Genomic DNA, 23,520 nt, shown 5'->3' on the forward strand with positions numbered 1-23,520 from the left:
AGTGTCTCTAATTCTCCATGCCATTTCCAGTGTCTCTAATTCTCCATGCCACTTCCAGTGTCTCTAATTCTCCATGCCATTTCCAGTGTCTCTAATTCTCCATGCCATTTCCAGTGTCTCTAATTCTCCATGTCACTTCCAGTGTCTCTAATTCTCCATGTCACTTCCAGTGTCTCTAATTCTCCATGCCACTTCCAGTGTCTCTAATTCTCCATGCCATTTCCAGTGTCTCTAATTCTCCATGTCACTTCCAGTGTCTCTAATTCTCCATGTCACTTCCAGTGTCTCTAATTCTCCATGCCATTTCCAGTGTCTCTAATTCTCCATGCCACTTCCAGTGTCTCTAATTCTCCATGCCACTTCCAGTGTCTCTAATTCTCCATGTCACTTCCAGTGTCTCTAATTCTCCATGCCACTTCCAGTGTCTCTAATTCTCCATGTCACTTCCAGTGTCTCTAATTCTCCATGCCACTTCCAGTGTCTCTAATTCTCCATGCCATTTCCAGTGTCTCTAATTCTCCATGCCACTTCCAGTGTCTCTAATTCTCCATGTCACTTCCAGTGTCTCTAATTCTCCATGTCACTTCCAGTGTCTCTAATTCTCCATGCCACTTCCAGTGTCTCTAATTCTCCATGTCACTTCCAGTGTCTCTAATTCTCCATGCCATTTCCAGTGTCTCTAATTCTCCATGCCACTTCCAGTGTCTCTAATTCTCCATGTCACTTCCAGTGTCTCTAATTCTCCATGCCATTTCCAGTGTCTCTAATTCTCCATGCCACTTCCAGTGTCTCTAATTCTCCATGTCACTTCCAGTGTCTCTAATTCTCCATGCCATTTCCAGTGTCTCTAATTCTCCATGCCACTTCCAGTGTCTCTAATTCTCCATGTCACTTCCAGTGTCTCTAATTCTCCATGCCATTTCCAGTGTCTCTAATTCTCCATGCCACTTCCAGTGTCTCTAATTCTCCATGTCACTTCCAGTGTCTCTAATTCTCCATGCCATTTCCAGTGTCTCTAATTCTCCATGCCATTTCCAGTGTCTCTAATTCTCCATGCCATTTCCAGTGTCTCTAATTCTCCATGTCACTTCCAGTGTCTCTAATTCTCCATGCCATTTCCAGTGTCTCTAATTCTCCATGCCATTTCCAGTGTCTCTAATTCTCCATGTCACTTCCAGTGTCTCTAATTCTCCATGCCATTTCCAGTGTCTCTAATTCTCCATGCCATTTCCAGTGTCTCTAATTCTCCATGTCACTTCCAGTGTCTCTAATTCTCCATGCCATCTCCAGTGTCTCTAATTCTCCATGTCACTTCCAGTGTCTCTAATTCTCCATGCCATTTCCAGTGTCTCTAATTCTCCATGCCATTTCCAGTGTCTCTAATTCTCCATGCCATTTCCAGTGTCTCTAATTCTCCATGCCATTTCCAGTGTCTCTAATTCTCCATGCCATTTCCAGTGTCTCTAATTCTCCATGCCACTTCCAGTGTCTCTAATTCTCCATGCCACTTCCAGTGTCTCTAATTCTCCATGTCACTTCCAGTGTCTCTAATTCTCCATGTCACTTCCAGTGTCTCTAATTCTCCATGTCACTTCCAGTGTCTCTAATTCTCCATGCCATTTCCAGTGTCTCTAATTCTCCATGCCATTTCCAGTGTCTCTAATTCTCCATGCCACTTCCAGTGTCTCTAATTCTCCATGTCACTTCCAGTGTCTCTAATTCTCCATGTCATTTCCAGTGTCTCTAATTCTCCATGCCACTTCCAGTGTCTCTAATTCTCCATGTCACTTCCAGTGTCTCTAATTCTCCATGCCATTTCCAGTGTCTCTAATTCTCCATGCCACTTCCAGTGTCTCTAATTCTCCATGTCACTTCCAGTGTCTCTAATTCTCCATGCCATTTCCAGTGTCTCTAATTCTCCATGCCACTTCCAGTGTCTCTAATTCTCCATGTCACTTCCAGTGTCTCTAATTCTCCATGCCATTTCCAGTGTCTCTAATTCTCCATGCCACTTCCAGTGTCTCTAATTCTCCATGTCACTTCCAGTGTCTCTAATTCTCCATGCCATTTCCAGTGTCTCTAATTCTCCATGCCACTTCCAGTGTCTCTAATTCTCCATGTCACTTCCAGTGTCTCTAATTCTCCATGTCACTTCCAGTGTCTCTAATTCTCCATGTCACTTCCAGTGTCTCTAATTCTCCATGCCATTTCCAGTGTCTCTAATTCTCCATGCCATTTCCAGTGTCTCTAATTCTCCATGCCACTTCCAGTGTCTCTAATTCTCCATGTCACTTCCAGTGTCTCTAATTCTCCATGTCATTTCCAGTGTCTCTAATTCTCCATGCCACTTCCAGTGTCTCTAATTCTCCATGTCACTTCCAGTGTCTCTAATTCTCCATGCCATTTCCAGTGTCTCTAATTCTCCATGCCACTTCCAGTGTCTCTAATTCTCCATGTCACTTCCAGTGTCTCTAATTCTCCATGCCATTTCCAGTGTCTCTAATTCTCCATGCCACTTCCAGTGTCTCTAATTCTCCATGTCACTTCCAGTGTCTCTAATTCTCCATGCCATTTCCAGTGTCTCTAATTCTCCATGCCATTTCCAGTGTCTCTAATTCTCCATGTCACTTCCAGTGTCTCTAATTCTCCATGTCACTTCCAGTGTCTCTAATTCTCCATGTCACTTCCAGTGTCTCTAATTCTCCATGCCATTTCCAGTGTCTCTAATTCTCCATGCCATTTCCAGTGTCTCTAATTCTCCATGTCACTTCCAGTGTCTCTAATTCTCCATGTCACTTCCAGTGTCTCTAATTCTCCATGCCATTTCCAGTGTCTCTAATTCTCCATGCCATTTCCAGTGTCTCTAATTCTCCATGTCACTTCCAGTGTCTCTAATTCTCCATGTCATTTCCAGTGTCTCTAATTCTCCATGCCATTTCCAGTGTCTCTAATTCTCCATGCCACTTCCAGTGTCTCTAATTCTCCATGTCATTTCCAGTGTCTCTAATTCTCCATGTCACTTCCAGTGTCTCTAATTCTCCATGCCATTTCCAGTGTCTCTAATTCTCCATGCCACTTCCAGTGTCTCTAATTCTCCATGCCATTTCCAGTGTCTCTAATTCTCCATGTCACTTCCAGTGTCTCTAATTCTCCATGCCATTTCCAGTGTCTCTAATTCTCCATGCCATTTCCAGTGTCTCTAATTCTCCATGCCATTTCCAGTGTCTCTAATTCTCCATGCCACTTCCAGTGTCTCTAATTCTCCATGCCACTTCCAGTGTCTCTAATTCTCCATGCCATTTCCAGTGTCTCTAATTCTCCATGCCATTTCCAGTGTCTCTAATTCTCCATGTCACTTCCAGTGTCTCTAATTCTCCATGCCATTTCCAGTGTCTCTAATTCTCCATGCCATTTCCAGTGTCTCTAATTCTCCATGTCACTTCCAGTGTCTCTAATTCTCCATGTCATTTCCAGTGTCTCTAATTCTCCATGCCATTTCCAGTGTCTCTAATTCTCCATGCCACTTCCAGTGTCTCTAATTCTCCATGTCATTTCCAGTGTCTCTAATTCTCCATGCCATTTCCAGTGTCTCTAATTCTCCATGCCATTTCCAGTGTCTCTAATTCTCCATGCCACTTCCAGTGTCTCTAATTCTCCATGCCATTTCCAGTGTCTCTAATTCTCCATGCCATTTCCAGTGTCTCTAATTCTCCATGCCATTTCCAGTGTCTCTAATTCTCCATGTCACTTCCAGTGTCTCTAATTCTCCATGTCACTTCCAGTGTCTCTAATTCTCCATGTCACTTCCAGTGTCTCTAATTCTCCATGTCACTTCCAGTGTCTCTAATTCTCCATGTCACTTCCAGTGTCTCTAATTCTCCATGCCATTTCCAGTGTCTCTAATTCTCCATGTCACTTCCAGTGTCTCTAATTCTCCATGCCATTTCCAGTGTCTCTAATTCTCCATGCCACTTCCAGTGTCTCTAATTCTCCATGCCATTTCCAGTGTCTCTAATTCTCCATGCCACTTCCAGTGTCTCTAATTCTCCATGCCATTTCCAGTGTCTCTAATTCTCCATGCCATTTCCAGTGTCTCTAATTCTCCATGCCATTTCCAGTGTCTCTAATTCTCCATGCCACTTCCAGTGTCTCTAATTCTCCATGCCATTTCCAGTGTCTCTAATTCTCCATGCCATTTCCAGTGTCTCTAATTCTCCATGTCACTTCCAGTGTCTCTAATTCTCCATGCCATTTCCAGTGTCTCTAATTCTCCATGTCACTTCCAGTGTCTGAAGTTTTATCTCAGGCCTAGATCCCCTATCCAACGTTCCCAGCAATATGCCAGAACCCCTTTCTAAATATATCTCGTGGCCAGGCTAGGACATTTTGAGATTGCCTGTTTCTTTTGGAAGACAGTTTCAACTGAAATCTATCTCCAGGTAATTCTGACAAGTATCTACCTGACCACAATCAGATAGGTTGTTATTTTCTGTGAACCTTCATTTCCTCACTTGTGAAAGGAGAATGCTATTATTGGCTTTGCTTCTTAACAACAAAGGGTTTTTGTGAGTACTAAATCAGATAATGTATGTAAAAATGCTTTGTAAACTCAAATGTCATATAAAAAAAAAGTAAAGTGCTATTATGGTTATCTAAAGTGCTTGTAAATGGTTATTCTGCACAAATTTTTACTTACAGGAATAAAACTCCCCTGAAAGCACTTTTGTATTTTTATTTTAGGAGGATACTCTCTGATCTCTCAAGCAGTATGTTCTAATTTGTTTTAATCTATTAGTCATAAAATAATTCATTAGGCTTAATGATGAGGACAGCCCTGTATATTGTTAAGATGTTCAGCAGCATCCTAAACATCCACCCTCTACCTACTAGGTGCCTGCAGTACCCGTCTAGCTGTGACAACCAAAAAGATCTCCCAACTTTGCCAAATGTCCCAAGAGTCAAAGGGCAAAATCACCCCTGGTTAAGAACCCCTGTCTTAGATAGGACTTAACATCTCCATACCTCAGTTTCATCTATAAAATGAAAATGTTTCCCTAAAGATCCAAGATCCCTCCTACCTCTAAAAATGGTAAAATTCTGCCTGTAGTCCCAGCTACTCGGGAGGCTGAGGCAAGGGAATCGCCTAAGCCCGTGAGTTGGAGGTTGCTGTGAGCTGTGTGATACCACGGCACTCTGCCATGGGCGATAAAGTGAAACTCTGCCTCTACAAAAAAATAAATAAATAAAAAAGCTAAAATTCTATCAAAGATCAAAGTAAAGATATTGACAAATGCAATCTTACTAACCAAGAACAAAGTAGAGAACAAATTATCTGATAAAATAAATTATTTTTGTCCAGCTCTTGTTATTACCTCTGTGGGCATTTAAAGTAATTCAATCGTAAAAGCCTTTAAAATAAAATAAGAGAATTGGAAAAGCTTCTGTACAGCTTAGGAGACAACAACCAAAGCAAATAGATAACCTACACAATGGGGAAGAATATTTGCATATTTTGAATCAGACAAAAGCTTGATAACTACGATCTATAGAAAACTTAATCCACATGAAAAAAACCAACAATCCCATATATCAATGGGCAAGAGACATGAATAGAACCTTCTCTAAAGAAGACAGACGAATGGCTAACAAACATATGAAATGATGCTCATCATCCCTATCTATTAGAGAAATGCAAATCAAAACCACCCTGAGATACCATCTAACCCCAGCGAGAATGGACAACATCACAAAATCTCAAAACTGCAGATGCTGGCGTGGATGTGGAGAGAAGGGAACACTTTTACACTGCTGGTGGGACTGCAAACTAGTACAACCTTTCTGGAAGGAAGTATGGAGAAACCTCAGAGCACTCAAGCTAGACCTCCCATTTGATCCTGCGATCCCATTACTGGGCATCTACCCAGAAGGTAAAAAATCCTCTTATCATAAGGACACTTGCACTAGATTGTTTATTGCAGCTCAATTTACAATCGCCAAAATGTGGAAACAGCCTAAAATGCCCACCAACCCAGGAATAGATTAAGAAGCTGTGGTATATGTACACAATGGAATACTATTCAGCCATTAAAAAAAAATGGAGACTTTACAGCCTTTGTATTAACCTGGATTGAGATGGAACACATTATTCTTAGTAAAGCATCACAACAACGGAGAACCATGAATCCTATGTACTCAATTTTGGTATGAGGACAATTAATGACAATTAAGGTCACGGTGGAGGTGGGGGAAGGGGAGAGCAGAGAGAGAAAGGAGGGAGGGGTGCAGAAAGGAAGAGCAGAGAGAGGGAAGGACGGGGGGGAGGAGTGGGGCCTTGGTGTGTGCCACACTTTTGGGGGGCAAGACACGATTGCAAGAGGGACTTTACCTAACAAATGCAATCAGTGTAACCTGGCTTATTGTACCCTCAATGAATCCCCAACAATAAAAAAAAAAAAAGAGAGAGAGAGAATTGGATTACATTTTTTGAAAGCATCAGTATAGAAAGACTAAAAAGATGGAAAAACAATTCTAGAATCCAGATTAAAGGGATATGATAATCAAATGTAATACATAAACTTTGATCCAATACTGTGGTATTTTTAAAAAGCCTACAGAGGGCCAGGTATGGTGGCTCATACCTATAATCTTAGCACTTTGGGAGGCTGAGGTGGGTGGATTGCTTGAGTTCAGGAGTTCCAGACCAGCCTAAGTGAAACCCCGTTTCTACTAAAAATAGAAAAACTAGCCAGGCATAGTGATGCATGCCTGCAGTCCCAACTACTGGGGACGATGAGGCAAGATGATTGTTCAAGCCCAAGTGTTTGAGGTTGCTGTTAGCTATGATGCCATGGCACTTTACCCAGGGCAACAGAGACTCTGTCTCAAAGAAAAAAAAAAAAAACCTACAGAGAATATTAATATATGTGGGGAAATCTGAATATAGACTAAATTATATATAATATTACTATTTAATGTTAAGTTCCCTTTGTAAGGTAAAGTATTACAGTTCTGTAGGAGACTGTCTTTGTCTTTAGGAGATACACTTTGAGGTATTTAGGAGTTTGGTGACATGATATTCACAATACATTTTCAAAGGTTTGGGGCAAAAAAGTTTGTGTCTGTCTCTTTAGAGACAGAGAAGAGAAAGCAAATGTGACAAAATATTTGCAAATGCTGAATCACTGTATTCTTTCAACTTCTATAGACTAGGAACTGTTCAAGATAAAAACTTGGGGCTCAGTGCCCATGCTCAATGGTTAGGGTGCTGGCCATATACACTGGGGCGGGTGGGTTAGAACCTAGCCCAGGCTTGCTAAACAACAATGGCAACTACAACCAAAAAAAAAGAAAGGAAAGAAATAGCCGGGTGTTGTGGCAGGCACCTGTAGTCCCAGCTACTTGGGAGGCTGAGGCAAGAGAATTGCTTAAGCCCAAGAGTTTGAGGTTGCTGTGAGCTGTGATGCCACAGAACTCTACCCAGAGCAACAAAGTGAGACTCCATCTGAAAGAAAGAAAGAAAGAGAGAGAGAGAGAGAGACAGACAGACAGACAGACAGACAGACAGAAAGAAAGAAAGAAAGACAGATAGACAGACAGACAGACAGACAGAAAGAAAGAAAGAAACAAACGAACAAACAAACTTGGGAAAAATACATCTAGTATACAAATCAAATTTTACCCACTTTGGACTTGTAGTTGACCATTTTCCAACATTTTATTAAATATTTTTCCCAGTAATGCCCACTGAGTCAGAATCCCCTAGGATAGTTAGAGGTCCTTACAACAACAAACCATTCTGAAAAAGTAACCCAAGGGACTCTGATCTGATGCTAGCCATCCCTACCCACCCTTAAGCACCACTGTAATAGGCAATGAGCTTTAAAAGCAGGGGCCATATCTTAGCTGAGGCCAGGGTGAGCCAAAGACTGTTCAATAGATTGTTCAGTGTTGAGCAAATTGTTACCATACTACTTTTTCTTTACCCCTCCTATTCTCCTTCCACACACTTTTTTTTAAAAATTGGGATGAGAAATTCCAGGAGGGGTGGCTCACGCCTATAATCCCAGCACTGTGGGAGGCTGAGGAGGGAGGATTGCTTGAGTTCAGGAGTTCGAGACTTGTCTGAGCAAGAGACCCTCCCCGCCCCCCGCAACTCATTAAAAAAATGAAAAACCCAGCTGAGTGCCACAGTGAGCGCCTGTAATCCTAGTGGCTTTGGGAGGCTGAGGCAGTGGGATGCCCACAGTCCAGAGTCTGAGGTTGCTGTGAGCTATGATGCCACTGCACTCTGCTCAGGGCACAGGGTGGGGCTCTGTCACAACAACAAAAACCAAAACAAGGGACGAGAAAGGAGAAAAAACGAACAGTGTTTCAATAGATTTACTTCAAAAGTAAACTCACTTGGATTAATAGTAACACCATTAATCATATTGTAGAGAAAAATGAAACAAATGTGACAATCTAACACAAAAACAACACTAAAAATCAGTCTCCTGCTTTAATTACAGTGAAGCACATTTGTTTTCTCTTTCCTCTCTAGAAATGAGGATGTCTGCCAATCATCTCCCTACTGAAGTAGACCTCAACTAAGCCATGTAGCAAAACTATATAAAAACAGACTCGCAAACAGTCCTAGTAAAGGCTAACAAATCTTTTAGCATCCATTGTGTTCTTTCCTGTGTGCAATTTTTTTTTTATATGAGCTAAAGAAAGAACAGTGCAAAGGGAGTGCTACTGAACATCAAACTTCAAATTTAATGTTATGTTCAAAACTTGTGCCCATTTTAAAGACACTGGCAAACAGTTCAAAAAATTTTCCTTTCCACAAATAAAACATCATGACCGAATCTGCTAAAATACTACCAAAAAATGTAGTCTTCAAGCCTACTCTTCAAGCTACAGAGTAGGCTATTTCAGGCAAGATTAGCTGTAAGAGACCATTTGATACTTGTGAGTGGAAAGAAGATGTCCCAAAAATAGTAATGCAAACTAAATATTTTCCAGATAAGATTCTTTCATTTCACTTAGCACCTCCTCTGTCAGGTGTCACCCTGGACTTCACCATGGGAAATACAGAAGACCAGCCGCTGTCCTCAAAGGTCAGTAGGGATGACAAATAAAGAACAACATGAGTACAGTGGGATAAACGCTGTAACGGAAGTCTGTAAGGGTTTCTATTCACCCAAGAAGGGACGTTTAACTAGGAGGAGGAGAATGAACGGCAAATACTACGGCAGGTATTACGTCCTGACAGAAAAACATCAGCCGAAGTGATAAACCGCACTTGCAGCAGGAGCATGTCAGCCTCCTGGGACCTGCCAGACTTAGATAATAAGGAGGACGTTCCCACCCTCCCTCTGCAAACCCATGTTAAATCTGGTTTGTAGAGAAAGGATCAAACCAAGGATCAAGTGGAAGCCACACAGATAATGCTATGGATTAACTCCTAGGTCCAAGATGGAGGGAGCCAGGAAGGCAAGCCAGGTAGAAGAAAAAGCATGTGAACCCGTAAGAGGAACCGGCATTATTTTAAGGCTGATTTTTTTTTTTTAAATATGGAATACTTCACGAATTTGCGTGTCATCCTTGCGCAGGGGCCATGCCAATCTTCTCTGTATCGTTCCAATTTTAGTATATGTGCTGCTGAAGCGAGCACAAGAAATGTAGTTTTGTTTTTTTGTTTGTTTGTTTGTTTGTTTTTGTTTTTGGCCAGGGCTGGGTTTGAACCCGCCACCTCTGGCATATGGGGCCAGCGCCCTACTCCTTTGAGCCACAGGTGCTGCCCTTAAGGTTGATTTTTTTAAAAAGTAAAAAAGTTCATCAACACACGCTGTTTTTATTTCATTAAAATACATAGTCAAGGCAAACGTTACATTTTTAGCATGTTAACACCCTGCTAATGCATCCTTCAAAAGGGTTAATTTCAAAGGGACAAGTGCATATAATACATACCAGTTGATATCTGTGATACACAGAGAACGAAAAGTTTATTTTAAGGAAATAAGGGACACACATTGGAAACAGATAATTATTCAATTAGGTGGTAAACTGTTTCAAGGAGTTACATACTGACTTGTAAAGCTTATTTTTAAGTACCCAATACCACGTGCAAGTGTGAATAGACTCTGGCAGGGATCAGGCGACAGCCAAGGCAACTGTTAGTCTTCCCCTTCTCAACTCCCACCACCTTTATAAACTCATAAACAACTGCTGAAGTTAAAAAATGCTGAATGAGAGAGCAAGATAAACTATAGGAATGTATCCCCCACATGACGAGGAGGAACACTCGTGTATGTCTAGCGAGGGAAATGGTGATGATTAAAATACAGAAAGTTTACAAGGAAGGGCATATTAAAGATGACCTACAAAGGCTTCCTCGTGCCAGAAAGACAGTTTGGTAAACGAAAGACATCTTGGGGGGCAGACGGCTGGATTCCCTTCCTGGCGTTGGTAGAGTCAAGAGTCATGTCCTTGTGGCAGAACTGAAAGGATTTACTACCTGAGCTCCATGAATGATACATTAGAAAGGTGTTAACATGCTGGAAACATTACACTTGCCTTTGATTATGAATTTAAATGAATACATAAATAAAACACAGCGCACACCGATGAACTCTTAAAATAATGCCAGTTCCTTTTATGACCTCTTGCCTGTGCACATGCTTTTTCTCCAGCTCTGAAATAAATTTTCAATTTTAATCCTTTAGTTTTATTTACTAGAATAAGGAGAGGGAAAGGCAGGAAATATTCTCATCTCTGTGTGTGTAACTTTGTTGTTTCATGAAGCATATCTTGCTAAGTAGTCTTCGGATACCAGAATCACTGGGAACTGGGTGAAATCCAAGGTAACTACATCGTTTCTAACCTTTGACACTTCAGAAATGCTTAAAATTCCTTCACCATAGTCACGCTCTATACTTCAACATAAAAATTCGTAGTAATGAAAAGCAGATAGGACTCGCTTGTTATTCTCTACAGAAGTCATTCTATCTGCACATACATCATTGACCAATTGTTTTTGTGGTACAAATTATAGATATTTGGCTGGCTTAATTTCTCACTGAGAGTCTGGCTGCTCTACAGATACCTGATGTTTACTCAAAAATAAATGTGTGTGCGTATATGTGTGTGCGCGCGCGTGCGTGTGTGTGTGTGTGTGTGTGTATGTGTGTGTGTGTGTATCACTTTAACTGCTGTCAGGAAATACGGGCTGATTTGTTATTACTATAACTCACCACGGTACTTCAAAATGAAGCAGATATCGTAAGAAGTGCATCTCACAAGAGGAAAATTACTAACGTTCTCAAAGTATTATTTTAGCACAGTCTACTCCAGTATAAAATTGGCCACAAAAACAAAATACTAATAAACTAAGGATCTCTTAATTTTACTAATCCCAGACAGGTTTTCATTTACAGAATTACTATTTCCACTATTAAGTCTTTCCAACATTATCAACATTCTTCTGGCTTTAAAATAATTTTTTTGTATTATCAATAATCAGAAGAGTTTTTTAGCCATAAGACCAGTTCTAGAGCAATTTCTCTTTTCTGGGAAAAGCTTATACATTCATGAGTTCAGGACAAAAGGTAATGACATTTCATTAAAATAATTAACACCACTTTTAAAAAAGATCCTGGTTGAAAGAAATATCAACCTACTAATATTAAACATCTCACACATAAACAAACATAAATTTTGTACATTCCAAGACACTAAAGAAATATTGCTTTAAAAAAAAAAGATCACTCAGTTTCCTGGCAATAGACACCACTATAGATCAAATTACATCACAAAACATTCCCAAGCACTATCCACATGCTTCTAATAGATCTAAGCTCTTTCATATTTAACCCACAACTCTAAAGAACTCTAGTTTCTAAAATAAAATATTATACTTTATTAGAATCAGGGCATAAAAAAGTCTACTGCCTTGAATCTGAACAGAAAAAGAACCATGTCTGATTTGCTCACCATTGTATTTACTCCCAACATCCATCTCAGAGACTAAAATTCTCAGTAAAAGCTTTAATGAGCGGCTGTTCTGTTAAGTGAATGGACTATTAGCTGTTTTGATGCTGTGACATCTTCCATATAAACGCCTGCTTTTACCGTGGGAATATGATCCAAACTATTTTTTAACTTAAATCCGGAGTTTTTGTTTAATAAAAACAACAGAAGTCACCGTCCCACCCTCTTAAAAATGTGCAGGCAGGCATGAGAGTACATTAACGTACAGAAATGACAAGAGTCCAGTGAGTAGAACGCTTGACAACGATAGACAAAGCTGTGTCTGGAGGCTGCAACAGCCCAGCAAGGGCGAGAGACACAGCCCCAGGCCACAGGGACAGAGTTCACAAGGGAAGGTGTGTCAGCCAAGTGTGTGCATTTATACTCCCTCCCTTTGGCACAAAAAAAAAAAAAAAAAGAAAGAAAGAAAAGAAAAGGTGGGCTAATGACAGGTGTTTTCAAAATACAGTTACAAACCTTTGACAGTCTTCAAAAGCTGCAGGTAATCTAAGACACAGTGGAATCACACATAACAAGGTCGCCTAAATCAGTAAAATGCTGTGAAATACTGAGACTGGACGGGGACACGCAGAAAAGAAGAAAAGAGCAGGAAAGGCAACCAAATAGAATCTCCACTAAAGCTTAAACCAGGGCTCAAATTTGAAAATTCCTGCTGAAACACATTTTCTGAGCCATAGTTTTTTTAATAGGTAGAAATAACCAGGAACTGTGTAGGAGCCAGATAATCAGATATGAGGACCAGGTTTTAAGAAAAACATTGCTCCCTAGCCGGGCGCTGTGGCGGGCGCCTGTAATCCCAGCTACTTGGGAGGCTGAGGCGAGAGAATCGCCTAAGCCTAGGAGTGGGAGGTTGCTGTGAGCTGTGTGACGCCATGGCACTCTACCAAGGGTGATAAAGTGAGACTCTGTCTCTACAAAAAAAAAAAAAAAAACATTGCTCCCAACGATGTATTAGGAAACAATATACTTTTTCCCATATTTCAATCAGATAATAAAGCAAATTAAATCTTTTTCATATTTAATTTTCCTTAGTAATAAAGCTTTCAAATAATTTGGGAGTCTATGCAAAATTTTCTAAGAATTACAAAATACTTTAGTCTTTTAAACTAATTCATCTTAACAGATATCACTGTTTGATTTGTCTTTATTTATTTGAATAAAGCTTACAGACTTTTTTTTTTTTGAGACAGAGTCTCACTTTCTCATCCTCAGTAAGTGGGCTTAGGCATTTCTATTGCCTCATCCTCCCAAGTAGCTGGGACTACAGGAGCCCACCACAACGTCCAGCTATTTTGTTGTTGCAGTTTGGCCGGGGTTCGAACCCACCACCCTTGGTATATGGGGCCAGCGCCCTATTCACTGAGCCATAGGTGCCGCCCAGTTTATATTTTTTAAAAGCTCATCAAAGAAAATTTTTTAACTCTGAAAAATAGGGAGAATATAACCCTATCACCCCACAATAACAGTATTAATATTTCAGCAGCACCTTATTTTAAAAATTAAGTGTGCATATTTACGTGTAGACATGAAGGCCCCACAGCTTGTAACTTCTTTTTTTTGTTGTTGAAGTTTGGCCGGGGCTGGGTTTGAACCCGCCACCCTCGGCACAAGGGGCCGGCATCTTACTCACTGAGCCACAGGCACTGCCCAGCTTGTAACTTCTCAAAGGAGTCAATGAATGAAAAAATTAACCACAGGTCTAGTTTAAGATACCCATTTCAGAGGAGAGAATAAAGGCTCAGAAAGGCAAACTGAACAGAAATGTAGTTTCCCAAATCCTTGGTTTAATACTCTTTGAAACACTATTTGATTTTTTTTTTGTCATTTCATTTATAATTTTCTTTCCATCCATCCATTTTGTCATGTCTATCCAATCAAATATTTTTGTGAGCTAGGAATACTGGGGACACAGAAATAAAAAGAAATAGTTCTGGCTCCTTAAGCTTAATGGGCAGATGAAAACAAACACGTAAGCACATCCTTTTTTTTTTTTTCTGTTTGTTTTTGCAGTTTTTGGCCAGGGCTGGGTTTGAACCCACCACCTCCGGCACATGGGGCCAGCACCCTACTCCTTTGAGCCACAGGTGCCGCCCAGCACATCCTTTTTTAACTGAAATGCCATCGTCGGTTTACTTAGTACACGCGGCAGAACGCAGTGGCGGGAGACATGTACACCTGAAGGAGCAGTGGCATTTGAGCTGACCGTGCAGAATGACATATAGTTAGCCAGGCAAGTAAGACTCCGGGGGAGCAGGGCTGATGGCAGGGAAGTAGAGGGAACCTCATCTGCCTGGGAGAACTCAGAACAGGAAGGTAGGAGATGAGACCAGATAGGTAGGTCTGGAGACCCCGAAAGAAAAGGAGATGAGGAACCACCCAAATACCAAGATTGACCAAGATTATTCCATGATTAAAATCTGCATTTTAGGGCTGTGTAAGGTGGCTCACGCCTGTAATCCTACCACTCTGGGAGGCAGAGGTGGGTGGACTGCTTAAGTTTAAGACCAATCTGAGCAAGAGGGAGGCCTCATCTCTAAAAGATAGCTGGGCGTTGTGGCGGGCGCCTGTGGTCCCAGCTACTTGGGAGGTGGAGGCAAGAGGATCACTTGAGCCCAGGAGTTTGATGGTGCTGTGAGCTGTGATGCCACAGCACTCTACCCAGGGGGACAAAGTGAGACTCTGTCTCAAAAATAAATAAATAAAAATAAACAAATAAATAAAATCTGCATTTTAGATGTTAAGGTGAGTGGCACAGAGAAGCTGTCTTTTTCGGAACAGAGCAGTAACAATGGAAACAGAGAGACGGAGCAGGAAAGACATTTAAGGTTAGAATTATCAGGCTGTTCAATAAGAAAAAAGAGCGAGGAGCGCAGTGTAACTACGACAATCGATAGATGGTGTTGCCGTTCACAGTACAAACACATTTACTAGGATCTGAAGTAAATTTTAAATTGCTACCCAAATGCTTCACTGTGGATTTCCAACTATAGGTGCCAAAAAGCAATTCAATTTTCAACCAAAATTATCAAGATAGGTGTAAGAAATGGAAAGAAAGAAAAAAAAAAAAAAGGAATGTTGAGCTGTTTATAAATAGCTGGGTTCTAGAACTCCTGGCAAAACAATGTCTGGCCAAAAACTCTATCTGAGGACTTTAGTGTCAGACACCATCTGGGAACCCACCAATAAAGAACTACAGTTGACTCCTCATATCCACGGTTCTGCATCTGCAGATTCAACCAACCATGATCAAAAATATTTGAAAATATTAAAGATAACAATATTATGATAAAAAATAAATACAAAACAATGCAGTATAACAATTATTTACATAGCATTTGCACTGTATTGGGTACTACGAGTAACCTAGAGATGATTTAAAGCAGAGGTTCTCAACCTGTGGGTCATGACCCCTTTATAACAATGAAAATACATCCTGCATATCAGATATTTACATTACGATTCATAACAGTAGCAAAATTACAGTTATGAAGTAGCAACGAAAATAATTTTATGGTTGGGGGTTACCACAACATGAGGAACTGTATTAAGGGGTCATGGCATTAGGAAGGTGGAGAACCACTGATTGAAAGTATCCTCAAGTATGTGCCTAGGTGACACGCAAAAACTGCACCAAGGACTTGAGCACAGAAGGGTGTCCTAGAATCTACCCCCACGGTGGGTACTGGAGGGATGATTATATTATGTTGTTCATTCAATTATTGTTTTATAAAATATTCCTAATATAAACTTCAGTGAAAGCATAATAAGTAATGCCAAATGAATTTCACAATACAAATTAACTACTACCTTGAAAGCAAACTGTGTGCTGGAATAACTACGCTTATCTTTAGAAGTGGAAGCAGCAGGGGTCCTCAAGCTGCGGCCCGCGGGCCACATGTGGCGGCGTGATTGCATTTGTTCCCATTTTGTTTTTTTCATAATAAGATACGTGCAGCGTGCATAGGAATTTGTTCATAGTTTTTTTTTTTTTTAACTATAGTCCGGCCCTCTATAGTCCGGTCTGAGGGAGTGAACTGGCCCCGTTTAAAAAGTTGGAGGACCCCTGCGTGGGTACCTAAAACATTACTTACTCAAAGAGGACAATCAGATCTTCAACTCAGACCTAGAAAATGATTTCATAGACTGATGTATCACAGCTGAAGCATTTTAATTTTGGAAAGATGATCAGAATAAAATTTCAATTTAATCATGTTAGTTTTTTTCTGCAGAACGAGAACAAATCAAATCTATGGCTACATATTCCTTTAACTTAAGGTAATCATCTCTGTTATACGACAGACACACACACAAAGAAATAAAAAATCTAAGCCACCAATGGCTGGAGCCAGGTTTATCACTGTTGGACAGACAAGCAAACCCATAAACATAACATAAAAACAAAATGGTTGGATGGCGCCTGTGGCTCAAGGAGTAGGGCGCCGGTCCCATATGCCAGAGGTGGTGGGTTCAAACCTAGCCCCAGCCAAAATAAAAAAAAAAAAAAAAATGGTTATAAAACACTTTGCCAAAAACTCAACAGAGGGTATCAACAATAAACAATGTCACCTCTGCCTACCAAGATGAGCTTAACAAAAAATTGTTACAAATCAATTGTGACTAAAAAATGTGACAATACTAAAAAAAATAAAAATTCCGACGATAATAAATGAGAATGAGAAATACAAGCTTAAAAAAGAAACTAAAACTCTCTAAAAGGAAAGTAAGAAAAAACATTTACTCTTGAAAATGAAGTACAACTTTCTTAGCAGTAACTCTGCAACTTAGTATCCTCACACCTGAATTTACTAAGTACTTGAAGCTGACTTTTGTGCATCTAACTTCTTTTCCTCCTTGACAGCTTTTTGGGGAAAACCTTACCCAAAGTCTGAGCATATTACACATTCCCAGGCCTTCTTAAACAAGGCATTCTAGAACCCTTCCTTGACTATGGCACCATTGTAGTTACCCCTCTCAAGGTTAGGGAGCACAGCTGCTTCCAGTCACCCTGTACAAACTGGCTGGCCTGCTGTGCCCGAACCCGCCTTTCAGCTTGTTCCATCCCTCCCTTACCACTGAGCTGCTACTGTCTGTCACTTCTCACCATGGTCAAGTGGGCTTGCCTCTAAGAGTTCACCATCTCGTGTTAGGACTACCACAGTACCATACTAATTTGATTGGAAACCTAATGTTAAAACCTATTTGAACTGTGTGGGCTTTTAAGTTTAAACACAAACTAATGATATGCATGAGCTTTAATGTATTAAAATTTATGGGGTGTTTTGAAATGGTTCGGTTCAGTTGTATATATTTATGTGCTCACTTATTTCTCTCTGAGGTTCCCAATATGAAAAATATCCTGGAAAATTGAACTCCAGATTTGAAACATTCCACTAAATCTTTCTTAATACTTTATTAGAAGTGAAAAATTATCACATTCAGATTCAAATCAATGTTATGTAATATCTGGGGCAGTGAACATAAAAATATGTAAGTATATTGATGTATCTTTCTGTTAAAACATTACATTTACTTTTCTAACATTGAAATTGGTTTCAAAGTTTAAGCTAACAATATTATACTGTATAAAGCTGTCAAACCTACTATGATTTCACTAGAACCACACACCTACAGACATACAAAAGGCACTTCCTCAATGCTAAATTATATTCATTGTAAAAATGAATGCTCAGGTAATTGTAAGGTGACAATCCAACTATTAGGTGAACTAATAGCCCTAATTCCCAAAGATACATATACATCATAAATTCTTACTTCAAAAATTAAGCTACAGTGATTCATCTTTATGAGTCCCTATTTTTATTTCATTTACTTTCAACTGACGTGGGTACTTTTATTTTTCACTCTAAAATCTTCAAATGTATTTTTTTCTTTTTTTCTTTTTGCAGTTTTTGGCCAGGGCAGGGTTTGAACCCACCACCTCCAGTGTATGGGCTGGTGCCCTACTCCTTTGAGCCACAGGTGCCGCCCGAATTTTTTTAACTTACTAAATCATGGTAAATCACAAAGCATTGGTCATGTATTCAAATCACTAATAGTTAACTAAGATTTAATCATTTGATATTTACTCCACACTCAATGTACTGAGATTGTTGTCTTTTAGGAAAAAACAAACATGAATTTTAATGTAAACATTGATGGTACTATAATTTTAATTCTTTTATAACTACCACTTACTACCAAGGGGGGAAAACAGAGACAGAAATGGGTAAGTTAAGAAACTACAAATTAATGTGATTTTTATTTTTATGTGACTTATATCTAGCAGGACTAACTTTGGGGCTCTTAACTTAAAAAACAAAAAGCAATAAAACTGTGCAAATACTTCTGACAAAATTCCTCCAGAAAGATACGTCCACTTTAAAACAGGAACAAACAAGAGTTCACAGTATTCGTTAGATCATAGTATTAAATAGCATGTCTGGGAATGTTAATCAGCAGAACCAAATAGGTAAATCTTGCAAAAAATTCCATTTTAGCATTTTCTGAAAACAAAATAAAGACATTTAATAAGGAATAAGGTACTTTTTATAGACGTTAAATTTTGTAAGATGCACACAGTACCCGGTTCTACCAACCAAAGGACCAACTCTCCCCACACTGCAGAGAAGAGAACAGGGGAGGAGCACTTGGTAGCTGTCAGTGGGGTTTACATCAGCCGTGTAAAAAACATGGCTGGAGAGGGGGTGGTGTTAAACATCAGGGTGAGTTATTCAGAGCAGCTGTGAGATCTCACGAGCTTTAATAATAGACTAGGCCGTGTGCCGTAGAATGGTTTTGGAGCAATGCAAACTCAGGTACCAAGAACCATGTCTACATCCAACGATACTAGTGAGAACCAAACATAACTATTTGAAAGGAGAAAACTGGAGAATATTAAAAAGGTGGCTTTCTATGCAGTTGTATGTGTTTGCTAGGTATCTGGGTCTTTTTTATCTGCATTCTCCCTTGCTTCTACTGAACCAGAAGTTAACTGTTTGTACTTTCCAAATTTTAATTCTTAAATCAAATCCTAATTATAGCAGGGCCCCAAATTATCAAACTGATTTACCTAACTAGCTACATGACCTGAGACCAAGTTTACTTCTTGTAAACTCAGAGGCTTGGACAAGGACCCACTAGAATGCAAACTGCATTTTCTGTTTACCACTCTCCTCACTGGTCTGGGACCTGGAGGCATTAAGAGAGAACCATTTCTGTCTCCTAAACAGAAATATAAAATAAACTTAATCATCTGTGTTTTCTAAATCAATTATATTTTAATCTGCTTTCCTAAACATTTTTAAGAAAATGCAAACTAAAACTGAAATTTCCTATGTAGCAAATGGAAATTTATATAATTAAAATAAGGGATTCAATTTTGAGAAATAAAAGAATAAATTATACAAGAGCTGACAATCTTCACCCTATTTTTTACTCTTCCCTTTACCCCATAACCCTGTCCTGTTCCTTATTCCTTTGAAAAAGAGGCAGCTACTAGGGAGAGAGGGAGCAGACTTGAAGCCAGAGGGCTTGAGTTCTAGCCCCACCTATCCTATTAACTGACTCGAGGAGACAAGCAACTTCCGCTTTGGGGCCTGAAAGGCTGATTGGTAAAACAAGGGAACTGAACTAATTATTAATTTCTAAAGCCTTCTGCTTGAAAATAATGTATAATCTTCCTTTTATCCTACCCGTTATTCTATTCCTAATGCCTTAATTTGATACTCACTATATCATTCCTGAAGTTGCACAGTAGCTTAAAAATTTCTCTTTCCCTCTTTACTTTTCCTTTTTATCCATACTACTACCAAATGAATTTAATCCTAAAACCATGTGAGCAGAACGAAAAGCACACTGGTTTTGAAGTCAGAGAGACTCAGGTTCAAATTCGGGCTCTGCCGCTTACTACGTAATCATATCCCTAAAAGGGAGATATTAGTCTTATCACCCAGGATTAAATAATGGTATAAAGAACCTAATACAGGGCCTGACACACTGTAGATGCTCAATAATAATTAGAATCTGTCCCTGTTTCCCAAGATCAGAAGCCTATTTCTCACTGTCTGTATCAGCCATGACCGACAAGCCACACAGCAGCAGACATGAAGATTTTTAAACCAGAGAGGCGAACTTTGGAGTAAATGTTCTCCCCTGGCTCCTGTGTGTCAGGTCAGTGGCAGCCTGCCAACTTCTGCCAGTGTTTCACAAGTACAGTAGCATCAGTCACCTGCCCTCATGAACTCTGGAAAGTAAACTGCACAACCTCCCGTAGGCCAAATTCACAGGTCAAAGGGAAATAAAGACTTGACATTGGGCTTCAAAAAGATGTACGTGCTCTAGATTTTAGCTGAAATCAAATTCCTGGGCCTGGCATTCATGTGAGAAGCCCCTCCTAATTCTTTGTGCTTAAATGTACAGGCAGTAAGCTACGGTTATTGCACCAAACATTATAATTTAAATTGATCTTTCAATCACAGAAAATTAAAAGGTGTGATGAAAGAAAAAAAGGAAACAATTTCTCACATGAGGATATGCTGAGCTTTGCAGAATTATACAAACACCATCAAAAAAAGCAATGGCTTTCTTCTTGATTTCAAAACTGGGACAAAACTGGAAGGAACAAGGGGAGGAGTGATGGGAACTGGCCAGGAGAAGCTCATTTCTTAAAGTGACTTATGAACAGTTATTTAATTAAATTCCCAAACTAGGAACAATAACAATCTTTACTTCCATAACACTAGTCAATTTTGACAGCTGAGTTACTGGTAACAGGGCAATCTAGCAAGCAGAAACCTGTTTTTTATAAAGTGCCACATTCTTTCTCAAGCTACTTTTTAGCCCAAGCAACTGCTGCAAAAGCAGACAATTAAAAGGATATAAATTACTCAGAAAACTTTCAGAAGGCTCAACTTTCCTAAGAATTATTCAAATTCATATATGGATCTAAAAACAACAATCTCACTTATCTGAGTTGCATGCTCTTCTGGGTTCAGGCCAAGCTTCTCTACTGACCCCTGAAATATACTATCCAATGAATGTGACCAAAATTCCCGCCATTTCTCTGCAAAATAATTGTTCACTAGCACTGTTACTCCTGGTTCATATTTTTTTTGTCATTGTAGGAATGGTCAGTTTTCTTCCCCCTTGTTCCTTGCTCACATCCCAAACTAAACAGGCCTACCTTTGTCCACTAGTCTTCAGATCTCCCATCAAAGCCATCAGCCTCAACAAACTTGCCCTCTACTCCCATGTTATTTTCCCACCCTTTTCCCTACCCCTCTGCATAGCACTCTCAGAATGACCTCTATCTCTTTCCGCCTCTAGTTTTCCCTCATTTCTGACCTATCTATGACTAATATCCCCCCCCTCCCCCGTCCTCACCCCTGCCCAGGCTTCTTACCTCAGCCTTCTCTCTGTCCAGTCTCCACTGCTTTAATACCCGACAGTTACTAAAAAGTCCAGTCCTCCCACCCCAGACCTTATTGCAGCTGAGTTCTCCAATCATCTTCCCTTTAGTTCAATTCCTGGTCCCTGCCCAGTCTCTTCATTTTACACCCTACGCAATGCCCTCACTTTCTGAACCTTGGCTAAAACCCAAATCCCATTCCGAACAGCCCTCGGACCCTAGTACAGACCACTACTCTAGCTGGCCCATCCCACTTCAATCCTCTACTGCAACCTGGTGCAGAGAGATCTCTGACATACCCTAGTTCACTAGTAGCCCATTTCTGATCCCATACACGTGTCCTCTCCCACCAGCTCCAGGCTAACGTGTCTGTGGTCCCCGTCTCCGCTGCTGGCATTGGACCCTCCTCTCACTCCCAGGTCCTGGACAGCTGAGTCGGCGGGCTTCACCAGATGCCTAAAGGACCCCTCCTCGCCCTGACCCGACACCCTGCTCTGCACCCCCAACTTGCATTCGGACTCTTCCCCTGAGGGTTCCTTTCCCCACTTAACCTACGTCCCCGAGGTGCTCCATTCCCTCTCTCCACGCCCCCGTCCCCGAACACGCTCTCTCCAAGGCAAGCCCAGTGGGGTGTGTCCCCAGCGGCCCCTCCCGCGGGGGTCAGCGGTCCCCTCCTCACCTCCGCGTCCACCACCTCGTGGTAAGCGGGCGGGGGGTCGAAGCCACCCCCGCCTCCGGTGCTCCCGCCGCGGGAGGGGCCGCCGCCGCCGCCGCCGCCGTCACCCCCAACGTCGCCCCGCGGGCCCCCGCCGGGCCCGGGGCTGGGGCCGCCGCCGCTGTCCATGGGCTCGTAGCCGCCGTAGTCGAGGCCCGGCCGCTCGTTGGTGAGCAGCGCCACGGCCTCGTTGATGTCGTTCTTGGCCAGGCGCAGGGCCTTGCGGATGGTGGCGGGGTCCGAGAAGCCCATGCACAGCAGAGTGGTCATGTGCTGCTCCTCCTCCGATTCCATGGCTCGGGCCTCCCGGCGGCGCCGACCGGCGAGCGGCCGAGCTGCGGGCCCCGGGCCTGGCGGGCCGCGCGCCGCTGCCTCCGCGCCGCCCCCGCGCCCAGGCGGGCCCCTGCGCTGCCGCCCCGCGCGCTCCGGGCCCGGCCGGGTGCGGGCGTGGGCGCCGCGAGCCGAGCTGGCGCGGTGGGGCGCTCAGGCGCGGCGGCGGCCCGGCCCTGCCCTGCGCGCCGCCATGTTGGCCTCCTCCGCCGCCGCCGCCTCCTCCCCGGGCCGCGGGGCCGCGCCTCCGCTCCCGGAAGCGGCGACCGGCTCGCCGCCGTGCGCGCTGGCGGCGGCGGGTTTTTTCTCCGTTTGCTTTAAGGAAAGGAGCGGAAGGAGGGGCGGCGGCGCGGCGCGTGTCTCGGGTGAGAGGGCTGCCGCGCGGCCCGGCCGAGGCGAGGGAGGGTCCTCCGCCGGCGCCACCGCCGCCGCCCGCCCATTTCTCCGGCAACAGGTTCCCCCGGGGCGGGAGGGGCCGCTCGCCGCGCCCGCGCCCCGGAGCAGCGCGGGGTCCCCGCCGCCGCCGCCGCCTCCCGCGTCCGAGGTGGGACGACCCCGCCGCGGTCCCGAACGAAGGAGACTCAGCCGGGTCCGACGCAGATTCACCCGCAGCGCCGCCCACGCGGACCCCGGAGCTGAAATCCAGCCGCGCCCTCCGGCCCCGGCTGAAATGAATTCCCAGCCTTGAGTTTTCCCTACCACGTTGATCGACCCCCTGCCCCACCAAACCTGACCCAACTCTTGAAATCCTCTTACGGGAATATGAAATACCTTTTCCACCCCAAAGCTAAATCCTAGTGCGTGAAAACCTCCCGAAAACGCAGACCTGTGTTACCTGCTTCAGCCACAGACTCATTCAAACCTCCTAGAGGCTGTTACCCACATTTCTCACCTAGCTTTGGCTCTTTGTCCTTCCTCTGGGGAGCCTTCCCGGTTCCTTTCTACCTCCAGCGTCCCTCTTGCCCCCTGAAGGCCTACTTTCTTTGCTGTCTCTTGCCACCGTTAGCGTCGGCCCTCAGGGGCCCGTATCCTGAGGTCC

General features: G+C 42.4%; 1 protein-coding gene and 1 non-coding gene across 5 annotated transcripts in view; both read right to left on the reverse strand.

The window, feature by feature from the left end:
- The window catches only part of USP24 (ubiquitin specific peptidase 24), a 156,209-nt gene extending 133,648 nt beyond the window's left edge, over window positions 1-22,561 (reverse strand). For 2 of the 4 annotated variants that reach the window (XM_053575344.1, XM_053575343.1), the window contains exon 1: window positions 22,116-22,561. In XM_053575344.1, coding sequence (XP_053431319.1) covers window positions 22,116-22,445 — 330 coding nt within the window. In that variant the 5' untranslated portion in view covers window positions 22,446-22,561. Of the gene's footprint in view, window positions 1-21,430; window positions 21,740-22,115 lie in introns of those variants that run through there. The other 2 variants (XM_053575347.1, XM_053575346.1) reach the window with 1 other exon arrangement.
- LOC128575621 (U6 spliceosomal RNA) lies at window positions 9,549-9,655 on the reverse strand. Its single transcript, XR_008377048.1, has one exon. It is a non-coding gene; the product is annotated as a U6 spliceosomal RNA (small nuclear RNA).
- Window positions 22,562-23,520: the final 959 nt, after the last annotated feature.

The sequence above is a fragment of the Nycticebus coucang genome, chromosome 22, assembly GCF_027406575.1.
Source record: "Nycticebus coucang isolate mNycCou1 chromosome 22, mNycCou1.pri, whole genome shotgun sequence".
NCBI lineage: Eukaryota > Metazoa > Chordata > Mammalia > Primates > Lorisidae > Nycticebus > Nycticebus coucang.